The sequence below is a fragment of the Labeo rohita genome, chromosome 12 (assembly GCF_022985175.1).
Source record: "Labeo rohita strain BAU-BD-2019 chromosome 12, IGBB_LRoh.1.0, whole genome shotgun sequence".
NCBI classification, from domain to species: domain Eukaryota; kingdom Metazoa; phylum Chordata; class Actinopteri; order Cypriniformes; family Cyprinidae; genus Labeo; species Labeo rohita.
The window spans coordinates 23,927,974-23,943,401 of NC_066880.1; the positions used below are offsets into that span (position 1 = coordinate 23,927,974).

At 34.8% G+C, this 15,428-nt stretch overlaps 1 protein-coding gene across 2 annotated transcripts; it reads right to left on the reverse strand.

Moving 5' to 3' along the window:
• Positions 1-7,561: 7,561 nt before the first annotated feature.
• tut1 (terminal uridylyl transferase 1, U6 snRNA-specific) lies at positions 7,562-14,944 on the reverse strand. 2 transcript variants are annotated; one of them, XM_051123577.1, is made up of 10 exons: positions 14,642-14,944; positions 14,117-14,307; positions 13,792-13,998; positions 13,588-13,702; positions 13,122-13,246; positions 12,797-13,023; positions 12,559-12,668; positions 11,318-11,440; positions 11,053-11,145; positions 7,562-8,977 (listed from the first exon to the last, which is right to left on the reverse strand). In XM_051123577.1, the coding sequence occupies exons 1-10, from the start codon at positions 14,715-14,717 to the stop codon at positions 7,848-7,850; spliced, it is 2,397 nt and encodes a 798-aa protein (XP_050979534.1). In that variant the 5' UTR covers positions 14,718-14,944; the 3' UTR covers positions 7,562-7,847. The 2 variants fall into 2 exon arrangements, with proteins under 2 accessions (XP_050979534.1, XP_050979533.1); XM_051123576.1 differs by having other exon boundaries at positions 12,797-13,026.
• Between the last annotated feature and the right edge of the window lie 484 nt (positions 14,945-15,428).

Below are 15,428 nucleotides of genomic sequence, written 5' to 3' on the forward strand. Positions count from 1 at the left end.
GCACAAAATCCTGAAAACTTCCTGCATTTATGACCGTCCTCCTGTCTCAGGATAATGTTACAGGGAGTCAGAAGAAAACATGGAATTATTATCGGTCTTATCATGCGTTATGGCCTCGCTAATGTAAGCAGAGTGCTTTGGTAGCAGCCTAGCATGTTTACATGAGCTGATTCAGTTCAGAAAGATGACCTGAGAGAGACAAACTATAAGACTGATAGCATGATATCTTAATATAAGACATTAGAACATTTCCACTGAGTTGAACACGGTGCGTCGAATGACTTTAATGGGCATTTCAGATATGTGAAACTTAACACAGACCTCAGTAAGTGGCCATGTTTTTAATAGGCTGCTTAACATGCTAAAATGATGAAGGTCATAGTGAAAACTGATACTGTTTTAATTACAAAACTTTATAAACCCATTAGAAGTATTGTAGTGCTGCACTGATTTGATTTCATCTTTATTAAAGTTCTAATAATAGACTCTCAGGAAGTTTCATTATAATTTCTTTTAAAAAGGGTTACTGCTAAACTCATGTTTTCCAATCTCATATTCCAAACTACAAAGGCGTAACCACCACCAAGGGATCACAAATATAGGATACATCCATTCAACTATTCGAAATAGCGGTGAAGAAATGTTTTTCCACAGACTGATTCTTTAAGTATTATTAATAACTTTAAATATGTGATAACAGCCTTGCAAACACTTTTTTTTTAGAGTTATTAACCTTAATACTAAGAATAAAACATAGCATTGTCACAGTATGTTTGGAATGTATTTACTTATTTATTTCAAAAAACGCTCTTTTTTTGTGATTTATTTGAGTTATTTGAGCTTGACAAGGCCAATTTAGATGTAAATACAATGTAATACTGATCAACACTGCAAGAGAAACTAAGTTTTGTTTGAACCATGATGTCAAACCTGTAAATACTGTCAAGATATAACCATTTTTTAAAGGTGGAAATATTATTTCCCTAACAGGTTGTGAAGAAAGAAAGTGATTTAGAGAATCATAACTATTCAGTTGAATTCCCAGATAAGGGTATAAATACTTATGCAAAATTTCAGTTTTTTTTTTTTATAAATTTGCAAAGATGTTAAAAACCTTTTTTGCTTTGCCATTATGGTGTATGGAGTGAAGATTGATGTAAAAAAAAAAAAAAAGTAATTTAAAGCAGTTTAACACAAGGCAGCAGCATAAAACATGAAAAAATATAGAAAATTTTGAAAAAATACAAGCAACATTGTATTTTAATTTGTAATGTAAATAAAAATGTAAAAATTAGATACAATTAAATTATTTTTAAATTGATTTAAATGATGAAAAAATGATGAAATGATATCTTACTAAATATAATGGAAATTAAACGGGGACTTTCGTCTGGAAAAAAAAATAATAATGATAATAATAATATATTTAATTTTTTTATTAAGATGTGTCTGCTTTCTAAGTCATAACTATTCAGTTGAATTCCCAGATAAGGGTATGAATACTTATGCAATGGAATCATTTTAGTTTTTTTTTTTTTATAAATTTGCAAAGATATTAAAAAATAAAAAACATTTTTGCTTTGCCATTATGGTGTATGGAGTGAAGACTGATGTGAAATTTTAAAGCAGTTTAACACAAGGCAGCAGCATAAAACATGAAAAAATATAGAAAATTTTGAAAAAATACAAGCAACATTGTATTTTAATTTGTAATGTAAATAAAAATTTAAAAATTAGATACAATTAAAATATTTTTAAATTGATTAAATGATATCTTATTAAATATAATAGAAATAAACAGGAACTTTTGTCTGAAAAAAAAAATAGTAATAATAATAATATATATATATTTTTTTTATTAAGATGTGTAACTATTCAGTTGAATTCCCAGATAAGGGTATGAATACTTATGCAATGGAAATATTTCAAAAATATATTTGTATATATATATTTGTAACATTCCCATTTCTTGCTTAAAATGACCCCAAAATAGGTTGGAAATTAACACTTATGATTTTTTATATATTTAAATAATAAAACATTTTTTAAATTGCTTATTATTAAATGTTCACCTTTTGATTATTGCTGATGCCTCTAGTAATTATGTGTCTGATTTTTAATTTACAACATATTTTGGGTTCATTTTAAGCCAGCCATATAGTAATTTTGAAACAATAGTTGAGTTAAATAAAACTACCCAGAAGGATAGGTTAAATATTTAACACAACTGCTGGGTCAAAACAACCTAGTCACTTGGTTTGTCCATATTTCACCCAGCGCTGGGTTGTTTTTAACCCAGCCTTTTTTAGAGTGTGTGTAGCTGTTTTATTGACATGACATATGTTAATTCTTCCTCTGGGAGATAAATAACAGTTAACAACAAATCTGTCGTCTCAACTGCATACTATAAATGATATAAGACCTTATATGACTCACAATGCCTCACAACACAACTGATTTCCCAAGAGAGTTGACCTCAGCTTACAGAACCACTTAACTCTTTCTTCTCCAGTTAGCATCTCATTAAAACAAATAAATACCAGCTGATGTGCCGTTAAAGATTTAAAGGTTAAATGCATCTGGTTCAGAATCAATAAGTTGTTATCATTAAATAATTATGAGGTAGAAATGTCTCATTTGTCATTTTTCAGTTTTGGAAGAAAATATTTGAGGCGATTTTTATATTCTCCTCTCGGTTTTTCTTGTTGAGTCATAAATAGTCATCCAAATTTTTATTTAAAAATAATTCCACACCAGCTAATATAAGCTGTTTTTGCGTATCTCTCCTACATTTCCCACAGACTGTTTTTCAACAATATGAATGAGGGAAAAAATCCTACTGTAAGACTTAACTGCCTTCTCAATTTTATCTCTTAATTACTTTTGCATGCACATCTGATAGCATAAGGCAGGATGTGTGCTGTTCATTTGTGACTAATCCTCCAGTGTCATATACAGCAGCTGTAATGAAGCAGCATGCCTCATTGTGTAATTACAGTCATTTATCTCTGCACGCGCCTCTCAATTCTCATTCCAGGGCATGCACAGCTTTTTCACTCTAAGCATGTCTTACGGCCATGACGTCCACCTTATGGACAGCAGGCTGATGAGTAGAACAGGTCCTGAACATTAACATGGAAGCTGCAAAAAGTTCACCCAAAAACAAAAATTGCCCCATGATTTACTCACTCTCAAGCCATCTTAGATATATATGACTTTCTTCTTGCAGACGAATACAGTCAGAGTTATATTGTCCTGGCTTTTCCAAACTTTAGAATGGCAGTGAATATCGACACCAGTAGCTTTGTGGTTAGTGCGTCGACACATGGCGCAACTGTGCTAACGGTGACCCGAGTTTGATTCCCGTCTCGAGGTCCTTTGCTGATCTTGCTCCCCTCTCTTCTCCCAATGCTTTCCTGTCATCTTTCAACTGTCCTTTCTATCAAAATACAAAAAAGGCCATAATGATAATAAAACAGAATGGCAGTAAATGTGTGTTGAGACTTTGAAGTCCAATAAAGTGCATCCATCCAGCTTAAAAAGTACAGCTACAGGAAGTTAATAAAGGCCTTCTGAAGCAAACTGATGCATTTTTGTAAGAAAATATCCATATTTAAAGCTTTATAAACCGTAATCTCTAGCTTTCACTGACTGACGTTCACAAGAGAGTGGTGTTCCAGCAGATGATGTAGGATGTAAGTATAGTCTCACGAGAACCAAGTGTTGTTTACAGCAAAGAAAAAACAGTCTCTTCTTGGTTTATATTGAAATCCTACAACATTTTTCCTTTCAACAGTCCTTGTACGGCCAAATAATATAATAATTAATAATTTAAAAAAAAACGGTGAAGTTGATAGCTAGATAGTTGAAAAGACTGTATCACATCTAGCTTCAGCAACACCTGGACTGTTTTAATTCTATTTCTTTTATTTTAATTCTCTTTTATCAAAGGACTATCAAAGGTAGCCATTCTTTCCACTGAGAATACACAAAGCCTTACATTAAAAACCAAGGACATTGTGGATGAATTTGCATAAAGAATTAAATAAAATAAATTAATTAAAACAAAACGTGAGTAATGAGTATTTTTTTTTTAATTTCTTTGTCTTTTGTGTTTCCGTCGCTGTGCCATAAGTGTGTTTGCATTAAGTAATTTAGTAAAGTGTTTTAGTACCGTAATATTGTAGAATAACATCAAAATCACGAGATTAAAGTTCTGCTGTGTTGCGTGAATAAAGCTGATCACTGAGAAAATTCCACCTAGTCCAAATATATATATATATTATTTATGAAAGTAATAAAACAATGTTGGCAAAGTAATAATTTGGCAAAGTAACGTTGGCGTTTCTGAGGCTAGGACTGATATGCTATTTACAAACTGTTTTATGGACGATTTTCAAACACTGATTGATTTATTAGTTAAATAACATTCATTTTGTTCTGATTTTTTTCAACATGTCTTCTGATATTTATTCCTGTTTATTTTGTGCTGTAACTAGTAGAAAAGAGGAAAAGAAGATTGATTCACATGCTGCTTGAACTAAGGCAAATACAGTGATCTCACACCACATTAAAGAGTGGAAAAACTCATTGTTTGTATTTTGTGATCAAATTGTCAGAATTTTAAGGCTATGATTTGTGTTATATTAAAAGTAGGCCTAACAAAACGCAATTGCGATTATTGGGTGGCTGGCGCGCCACAAATAATAACTTGAAAAACCTTAAATATTATTTCCAACCCTGGTGAAAAAAACAGCATATGCTGGTAGGTATATTTTGATGCTGGGATGCTGGTTAGGTAGTTTTTGATGCTGGTTTAAGCTGGTCCTTTGCTGGTTTATGCTGGTCCTTTGCTGGTTCATGCTGGTCCTTGACCAGCAACATGACCAGCAAAAACCAGCAAAGGACCAGCTTAAACCAGCTAAGGACCAGCATAAACCAGCAAAGGACCAGCTTAAACCAGCATGAAAAACTACCTAACCAGCATTCCAGCATCAAAACATACCTACCAGCATATGCTGTTTTTTTCACCAGGGAAATATTTCTACGGTCAATAAAACCAATCTGATCACATGACGAAAACATACTTGTGGGAACTTTTTCGCAAGATGCGAAATACTTGCCGCCATGAACGTTTCGTGACATATTTGATGTGAAATGTTCACTGAGTGGTGCTAAAAGAGTGTTTGTGGTTTTTTTTGGTTTTCCACATCCTGTCAAATTCAGTGGTGACTGAGCTACAGAGCAAGTTTGTTACGTCAGGAAAGTGAAACATATGGAGCTGTAATCATAACTGTGTACAAAACAATAACAAATGCTCGCTGTTTTACTGTCTCTAGTGTTCATTTCTGTTGGAAAGTGCAGTGATATGTACCTATTGGTATGTATTTCTCATCTTGCGAAAAAGATCCCACAGGTATGTTTTCATCATGTGATCAGGTCGAAATAAACAGGGTTGAGTGATTTTTGCAATAGTATGTTTTTATAAATTTATGTAAACATGCACTGAAGTCTTTGGATGCTGCATCACATCTTGCTGGATTTGAGTTCATGAGACAATAAATCATGAGACAACACAAGAATCATTCCGTTTCAGCACTGAGTTTATTGCATTTCACTGAATGTATTTTTAACTCTTTGGTGATTTATTTTCCTCATTACTTTGTATATGTATTTGATTTATATTTACTCATACATATGGTTTATAGCAGGTGATAACAGTGATTAACAACCATTATTAATGAAGGGCAGGGTCCGGTGGGGTTGCTATAAACCATTAAAGCTCATTTGATTACAGAATTACAGAATAACCACCCTGGCCTCCTGTTGTCAATCACTGTGTCACACCCCCCACCACACACAACACACTACACCACACCACACCGGTCATTTACGACTCTACACGGCCCCCCGTGCCCACCTACAGCTCACCACAGCCCGGCAGGGGGGGCAACTATACCGACCGACTTCAGGTGCTTTTACATACCACAGGGGGTCTACACTTGAAGGGTGCAAACTACCGGTCAGCAGGTAAAGTACCACGGAGCTACAACAGAGAAAAGTGTCAGTAATCCACCAAACTTAAGCTTTGAATCTACCAAGAGTCATTTAGAACGTTGCTTTGAAGGCTCTTTATGACATCACTTTAAGTCGGAAGGCCCAGGGAAGGTTAATGCTAGAAAGAATACAGCTCTGGCTACTGGGCATGCGCACATCAATCTAACGTTAGTTTTGTCACACTGTACAACAATAAAACTGTTTTTGTTTTATAGTAAGGGCTAAGTTTAGGGTTGGGGTAGGTGTAGACGTTAAAAAAAAAAAAATCCAATAGGTAGGTCATTTCCGATTGTTTTATTAAACGTAAAAAATTCCTTTGTTTGTGAAAGTCACATTATTTTTATTTATGTTTATCATTTATGCATACTGTAGTTTATATTCTTCACTCTACAAACTTTTAATTAAATTTAAAATGTTTTAAATTATGATCTAAACAAAGGATAAAGTAAACTATATCTGTATTTATTTGAATTTGCCTTATAGGCTAAATTTAAAAAAGAAATGTCCTTAAGATGCAGTGTTATACTGCACCATAGCTATCTGAGGGTTTTTTCCACCACATTATTGGATGGCTGGCACACTACAAAAATAATAATAGACTTGAAAACATAAATATTATTTCCAAGCATTTATACAGTCAAACAGCTTTTAAATAGTCATGTAATGTGATTTACCTCAGAAAAGACAACAATAATGAGCTGTGGAGCCCACATTAACCTTGGGGGTTAATGTGGGTTTATTGAAATCACAAGTTACATTTTTTTTTTCCTTGTCTGACATCACGCAGTCATTGCTAAAAGAGCATTTTATGCTATATTTGCCATTTCCCAATAGAGAGTTTATACTTCACGGTTTGGTCAGTTAACCAAATGCACGATACTCAGATGTTAATAACAGCATTGATTGCATCATGTACCACTGAATAGTTGTTCTGCTAAATTATGCTGTCTAAACCAAAAAAAGAAAATGTGTGGAAGCTGCTAAATCATATAGAGAATGACAGAGTAAGCAGGAACTGGCACAATACTTTGGCAAACTAAAGTTAATAGGTGGTAAAGATATGTAAGAGCAGTATTAATTAAGATATTAACCTAATATTTCACATACCTGACCAGAAATGATAAGAACAAATATGAATGTTGTCAACTTTCTTGTCCTGGAAATCCTGGTTCAGCAGTCTATAGTACTCCAAATGTTTTTTCTGGTCCGACAAAATTAGTACAGCCCAAAACGACAATAATTGACCATTTTCAGCAGCAATAACCAGGAAAATATGCAAGTTTCATTTGGCTCAGAAGTATTGTTTACGTTAAGTGCCGCCAATATGGCCGATTTGATGATGCGTCTTGAAAACACTATTCATCAAGTTTTAGTAGAACCCTAGTTCACTTTTAAGTGATTTTATACAATTTACAGTTTATAACAGAAATGTAAAGAATTGTCCCACAATGATACATGTATATCGTTTATAAAAGAACCTGTAGGCTATAGATTTCAGTTCAAACTTTAATGTGAATGTTCACATTCATTATATTTACATTATGGAGAGGCAAACATGCCTAAATGATGAGGGAAAAAAACAACAACAAAAAAAACAAAACAAACAAAACCTAATTCATACAGGAATTAAATTTTAACTCAGGCCATTCTATAAGCAAAATATATTGTTATATTCCCAAAACATAATTCACTAAAATATTTTTCCCCTTAGAAAGGTAGTCCTCTAAGCTCAGTTTGAAAGTAGTTTATGCAGATTTCACACAAATTAAATTTTGAAAAAAAAAAAAAAATTATGACCCTGCCCTCCCAAGAATTGTTTCTGCCATCTTAGGCAGGAAGGACTCCAGAAAATGGAAGAAGTCTTGAAAGACGCCTGTGGAATCATGGCTGGGGTGAAACCGGAGGACAACCTTGGTGCTTTCGTTCCCTCCAACAACCTCAGCATCCACTTTGAATTCCAGCAAATCTTGCAGTTTCTCCTCTTTCTCCACGATGCTCTGAGTCACCCTACTCTCAATGTCAACGCATCCTCCTTCAGGTTTGGAAGTCTCATCACTAGTCTTCAAGAGATCTCGCCGTACTTTCCGTCGGCCTGCCCAAACGCGGTTCCTTTGAGTCCAAGTCCAGTGAACCGGCTCTGGGTGCTCCATTTCAACATCTAGTCTCTGTCTTTTAGTTTCTATAATGGTGGAAGTCGAAGGACCCTCATCCTCTACCGTAAGAGGCCTCTTCTTACCAGTTTCACCTTTGACTTGAACACCAGAATCTTCTACACTCTTATTATTATTCACCTCCATTTCATTTTCATCTGTGTCTGCTTTGCTTTGAGTTGTTGCAACTACAGTTTGAGTTTCCACTAAAGGTGAACATTGTAAAATGTCATGAAACACCGTGTGCACAGCAGAGCAGATTTTTGCAAACCAAAGACCTCTAAAACCCTTCCCAGCCAATGCCAGTTGGGCACGCAAGGATTCTGGGAGAACTGCTGCCTTAAAGGGAATGCTAACTGCCATAATCTTCTCAGTCTCGACCTGTGCACGTGGTCCGGCTTCACTCAGTGGTGCAAAGAGCCGCACGAGTCCCCAGGATTTGCCCTTGGTTGATTTGCGCTGATACTGCAAACTACGGCAGTATTTCTCAGCCTCACAGCATTCTCGCTTGAAGTTCTTCTGCGTTCGTTCATTAAGGTTCCCAGCCACATTGTGGTTTAGCTCAAATGGATCCAGGACATTCATAGGCCCCAGTCTAGGGGTAGATGAGCGCTTTGGTTTGGGACCAGAGGCCTCTGTGGTGTCTACCTCTTCCTCGTTACTTCGAAGGAAGTCTGTGATGGGCAATACATGGCCGTCTCGTAGAGACACCACTGATGCAGAGAAATCAAACTTTGAGTAGAAGATGAAGAATCCAAAAAGCAAAGTGCCTGAGGGAAAGGAGATACAGAAAATTACAGGGAGAATAACAGAATTTGATTGTCCATGACTAGCACAGAGCATGTGATGTTTACTGATGTCTGAACAGACAGCAGCACATTCAAGTGATTTGAGCACTCAAAGTTCCACTTGGTAGTACACAACAGGGCTGTGAGATATTTACTATGATATTTACTACCAGCTACTGGTTTATTTATTCAGAAATTAAATAATTTTGTGTATATTAATTATTTTATTATTCTAGCACAATGCTCCCAATAGGATATTTAATGGAAATGCCAGCACTGGAAATTCAGGCAGAGCTTAAATCAATAAATACTGAAAAACAGGTTTCCTGGATCCAGTTCTTCTCTTTCATGTTAGTCTTTGACTTGAACTTGTTAGTAGCATTGGTGTCTATGCAGGGTCAAAAAGCTTTCAGATTTAATAAAAAATATCTCAATTTGTGTTTTGAAGATAAACGAACACCTTGCGCGTTTGGAATGACATTTCAGATGAAATATCAGTAAGATTACAGTAAAATCAGTAAGACTTATGTTTTTTAAGAAGTTTCTTATGCATCAAGGTTGCATTTATTTCCTCAAAAATACAGTAAAAATATAAAAATAATAATAATATTGTGAAATATTATAATATAAAATTTAAAATATATATTTTAATATACATTAAAGTCTAATTTATTCCTGTCATCAAAGCTGAATTTTCAGCATCATTACTCCAGTATCACATGACACATTTTAATATTTTTATTAATATTCAATATTTTTTTTGGAACCTGTGGTACTTTTTTCAGGATTGATTGATTAATGAAAAGTTAAAAACAGCAGCATTTATTTAAAATAGAAATCCTTTCTAACAATACACACTACTGTTCAAAAGTTTGGGGCCAGTTTTTTTTTTCTTTTGAAAGAAATTAATACTTAATTCAGCAATGATGTGTTAAATTGATAAAAATTGATAAACTGGTGATAAAAAGTGATAAGAACTTTTCTATTTTGAATTAATGCTGTTGTTTTCAACATTTTATTCATTGAAGAATTTTGAAAAAAGTATCACAGGTTCCAAAAAAATATTTGGCAGCACAACTGTTGCCAGCATAGATAATTTTAAAAATAAATCAGCAATGATTTCTGAAAGATCATGAGACACTTAATATTAAAGTAATGGCTGATGAAAATTTAGCTTTGCATCATAGGAATAAATATTTTAAAAGTACCATTATTTTAAATTGGAATATTATTTCACAATATTACTGGACACCTATGATAATATCTAGGTAGGGAGCACATCAGGGTTTGGGGGGAAAAAGCAAATGAGCTACTGAGCATGTTTACATGCACATCAGTACTAAATTTTTTGAAACAGCAGGTTTACAATACATTTGTGACATCAAAAAGTAACTGACATTGTATCAAACTCTGAAGGTTACATTTGTTATGCAAGTTGCAATGTTAAAGCAATAAAAATTATTCCAAAAATCAAGAAACCTGTATGGACTCATATTTTACTACATTTCTGGAGATACACCATGAGTTTTTGACTGTACAACATCATCTTCTGCTGCATGAGAACACAGTGTATAATTTATTGTCTCCTCCTCTATTGTGAAACTCTCTCAGTTCTTGCTGGATGTGAATATACAGTCAGATGTGCACTTTAATAGGCAATATTTCTTTTTACAATGAAAGAACTACAGTGTGTTCAATGGCTCCATAAAACATTTTTGAAGGCTGCAGGTTGTGAAAATTATGTGAGCTAGCAACTTCATAAACTATGTACTAAGGTAAAGACACCAAGTCTATCCCTCACAGCCTCTGCATAAAAATCATTATGCGCCAGCACTAAGGCCTATAAGCAGACAGAATGGCAATTAAGGCACTTATATGTCAGACGAAATTGGGCAAAAATCTAGCTGTGTTGATCATCTTATGCTGAAGCCATTTATGACCATGCGCAGATCAAGAAAATAGTTTAACATGTTTACATGACCACACGCTTCGTCAGCCTATCAAGCATAACTTGTTTCAAAAAGGTGATAATAATGTAAAGCATATGAGATACTCACAGAGATCTTCAGTGTTTTTGCTAGATGGTACAATAAATGGCTGACTAGGAAATGTACAATCCCATTCCTCAATAACACACTCTTCTTCCTCACCTGCACAAACAAAAACCATTATTAATACGCATCTCATGCACTTTGATAGAGGTACTGTTTAGTCTGACATCCTTTCAATTCTGCATTTAATAAAAACAGTCAACAAAATATGTAATAAATTATAAAATACAGATAAAACTAATTATTAAGAAGTTAAATAAAGTTAACACACAGGCCATGTTTTTGAGCTGGTTCACAGAAGGAAGCACAGGAGGGTCTCGATTCTGAAGGTAGAAGATCACCAGGAGTGTAAGAGCGTAATTGTTCAACAATGGCCCAGGACCGGAAAGGTTCCCTATAATATAAAAAAAAAAAAAAAAAAGTGTAAGGTTTAACTGAGAAAACGGCATGTGAAATGTCAAGGTCATGTATATTACCAAAAAACACCTTTTAATTTAACACAATTTTAACCCCAGATAAATTGTTTTAATACAGTTATTCTGTAAATTTAAAAGGGCAAAATATACATTTTCTTTGCAATTATTTTATTTTCAAACCAGTCAAAGGTTTTTGAACAGTGTAATTTTTAAAAGCATTCCAAAGTCTGCATTTATCCTTCAAAGTACACAAAAAAATAGTAACATTTTTACTATTTAAAATATATTTTCTTTGTTTTCAAACCTGAATTTTTAGCATTCCTGTCACATTATCCTTCAGAAATCATTCTAATATTCTAATTTGCTGCTCAAAAACATTTATTATTATTATTATTATTACGCTGAAAACAGCAGTGTAGAATTATTTCAGGTTTGATGAATAGGAAGTTCAGAATGACAGCATTTATCTGAAATAGAAATCTTTTGTGACATTATAAATGTCTTTATTATTTAAGCTTTTTATTTCAGATAAATGCTGATCTGTGGATCTTTCTGTTCATCAAAGAATCCTGACAAAAAAAAAAAATGTACTCAACTGTTTAAATATTGAGAAGAAGAAGAAGAAGAAAAAGAAGAAGTCAGCATATTAGAATGATTTCTGAAGGACCATGTAACACTGAAGACTAGAGTATTAGAGAGATGATTCTGAATATTTAGCTTTGATCACAGGAATGAAATTACATTTTTAAATATATTTAAATAGAAAGATATAGTAATAGTAAAAATATTTTACAATATTACTGCTTTTGATCAAATAAATGTAGGCAAAAAATCTTACCGTTTAAAAACTTTTGACTGATAGTGTACACACACATACACATATATTAGACAGGATAATTTACTGTACTATAGTCACGTTAAGAATTTTTTCACATTGCAAATGTACGTATTTATGTTCTGTCACAATGAAAAACTTAACAGCTGAAAAAAATACATTCAACCGTGGTAAATGATTAAAAATGTATTCTTTTGTATTCACTCATGTATTTTTTTAAATCTGATGTTCACAAATAATTGTTATGCACAACTTTATTACCCGCTAATTGTTTCTGCTTGGCCCATAATCGGATGGTGTAGACTAAGGGTCGCAGTCTGGAGTCAATGCCCGAACACAACTGAAGAAATCGAGTGTTTCTTACAGCCAATCTGGTGCAGAAAGAAAAACAATATAGAAGGACACATCAGTATGTAAATCTGAAGTCCAATGAACTGTCCAGTGGAGTGCTACACTAGTTGTTCATTTAACAAATTGGCCAAAAACAAATGTTCTCAACCTGTTGTTGATGGTGATGTCTCCATGGAGGTTGAGCTCTCGATGACTGAACTTGACCACAGGAAGCCGAGCAGTGCTGAGCGTCTGGACTTTGTGCACGCCTGGAACGCACTTCCTCAAAATGGCAGCAACCAGCTCCAAAACTTCAGCAGGAGTAGCAGTGGACAGGTCAATGTCAGACAAAATGGAGTCTTCAGAATGGCAATCCTCAGACTGATTTTCTCCTGTCTGCTGAAAATGGGCAGTTTAACAGATTTTTACAGATTGGCAGAAGTAAATAGTTAAATCATTTAAAGGATGAGGTCACAGTAGTAGTGCTAACACACCGCTTCAGAAGACTTGGCACGAGCTTGAAATACTTTGGTGTTCTCAAGGTCGAGGAACAGATCAAGGTCACAGGAGTGAATCCCAAATGTGTTCACAGAGGAGCCAAAAGGCACAATCTGGCAATCTGTAACACGCAACACAAAAACTTTGCAACTTTTTGAAGAATCTTTTTTAAATCACTACAAAATGAGCAGGACAAAATATAAAAAACAACGTTGCACTCTTCTGTACTGATTAAAATCAGACATAGCGACAAATCTTTTTCTGTATTGCAAAGCACAACTGAACGTAACAGATTATCGAAAAAACTAAAATGTAGGGCAGGACTTGGTTCAGTGCGCAAGTTGTTGTTTGGATTTCATTTTTGAAAAATGAAGCATGCACAGAAGTTTAGAAAATAGACAGGGTGAATGTTTATTTTATGCCACTTATATTTCGTCTGGTAAATGTTTCAGTTAAGAGAACCTGGAAAGAATTCTGTGAAGACTTCCTGTAGCAGCTGAACTAGAAGATCTCTCACTTTCTTCTCATTCTCTTTCAACTCGAAACTCTCCACCACCTTCTGCGTCTGCTCGTTGACCTTTTACACACAAAAAGAACATTAAAACGTTTTTTACACAAGAAAACGTGCTTTTCTTTATGCTGCATGAATGTGAAACACTCTCTCACAGATGTAGCCTTGCAGAGCTCATAGTTGAGTTTGTCCAGGCTGATCTGGGTGTTTTTGGAGTCTTGTTTCCCCCTGCTGGCCAGTTTGAACTCTTTCCTCTCTCTGGCCTTGACACGGAGCTTGAGACCATTGAGCTGATGCTCTAGTTGTGCCAGAACTGCCTGAGCGTTCTGCGGCTCGGCGAACTCAACTATAGCATAGACGCCCTACAAAGAACCACAAACCCCACATTTAATATAGTGTTAGAAATGTTACATCTGTTAAGATGCAAGCAAAACAAAGCTTAAATTACTTCCACAGGGTAAAGACAGTGTGCATATAAACCTTCTGCTTGTCCATGATCACATCAGACACTGGTCCAAACTGTGTGAAATACTCCTTCAGATCCGTCTGAGATGTGTCTGGTTTGAAGCCGCTCACAAACACGCTGTTCTCCTCCTGAGATTTACGCTGAGCTCTGAGACGTAGGAGATGTTGGTGTTTCTTTCCTTTGACATGGTCTTCCAGACTTGGCTCTGAACAGAAATATTTCAGTTAAAAGTGAAAGGAAATTGATGGAGTACATTAAGCAGATTACAAAAAACGGGTAGAGTGACGTTATGAGAGGATTATACCATTGTACTTGGGTGTATACCATGTTCCTGAATAATTACCATATTAACTTCACCTATAAAAATGCCGTGGTACTCCCATAGAAAGTGTTTAAAACAAATGAACTTCTGGCTAAAGTGCCCTAAATATGGTGGCAATTTCTGTATTATATAACTGCTGTATTATAGCACATTTGCAAAGAGCACAAAAAAGTCTCAGTTGTGTTAACGCTGATGTTTTTATTTTATCACAACTTACTGTTGGGTATATTAACGATGCAGAGGTTACAGTGAAATCCTCTTTGCGTCGTCTGGATGTCTTTATCGTGCTCCATTGTGAGTCTGTACTGATATTTCCAAAGTTGCTGTTAACGTTACATGAAACTACTCAAATCTCCCTCCATGATGTTCCTCTGCGTCCGTCCCCTCAATTCTTCCAACAGAAACCCTGAGCGGGGAAATTCAGTTCCGCCTTTCAGCAGCGTAGGGTTGCCTGATAACTTGATTAATAATTTGTGTGTATAATTAGAGTATACAGTAAAAATACTTTTACTGAACAAAAAAATACTCAACCGAAACTAGATTTTTCAGAAGCTGTAGCATGTGCTACACTATTGGATTGTATTGTATTACATGGCATCATCACAGTGTGTGTTACACGTGACCACCCTTTTTTCCGTAAGAGTGGGCGTGGCTATTTGTAAATTTTATGGGTGTGGCTTCCGGTCTCATCGCGTCCAGCTATTTTTAGCTGTACAAAACAGCTAGTTTTGCTGCTTGATATTGCAAATTGGTGTCTTACCATATTATTTTAATGTGTTTATTTATGAGCACACCTGTTTGTAGTTCAAACAGTTTTACCATTTACTGCTTCTTGTTATTCTTCTCCTCATTTTCCTAGTGTTTTCACGTCGTCATCAATCCGGAAAGTCGGCCATTGTGGCTGCTTGATATTGCAAATTGGTCTGTCTTATATTAGTTTAATGTATTATCTTATTTATGAGCACACTGGTTTGCAGTGCAAACAGTTTTACCGTTTACTTTAC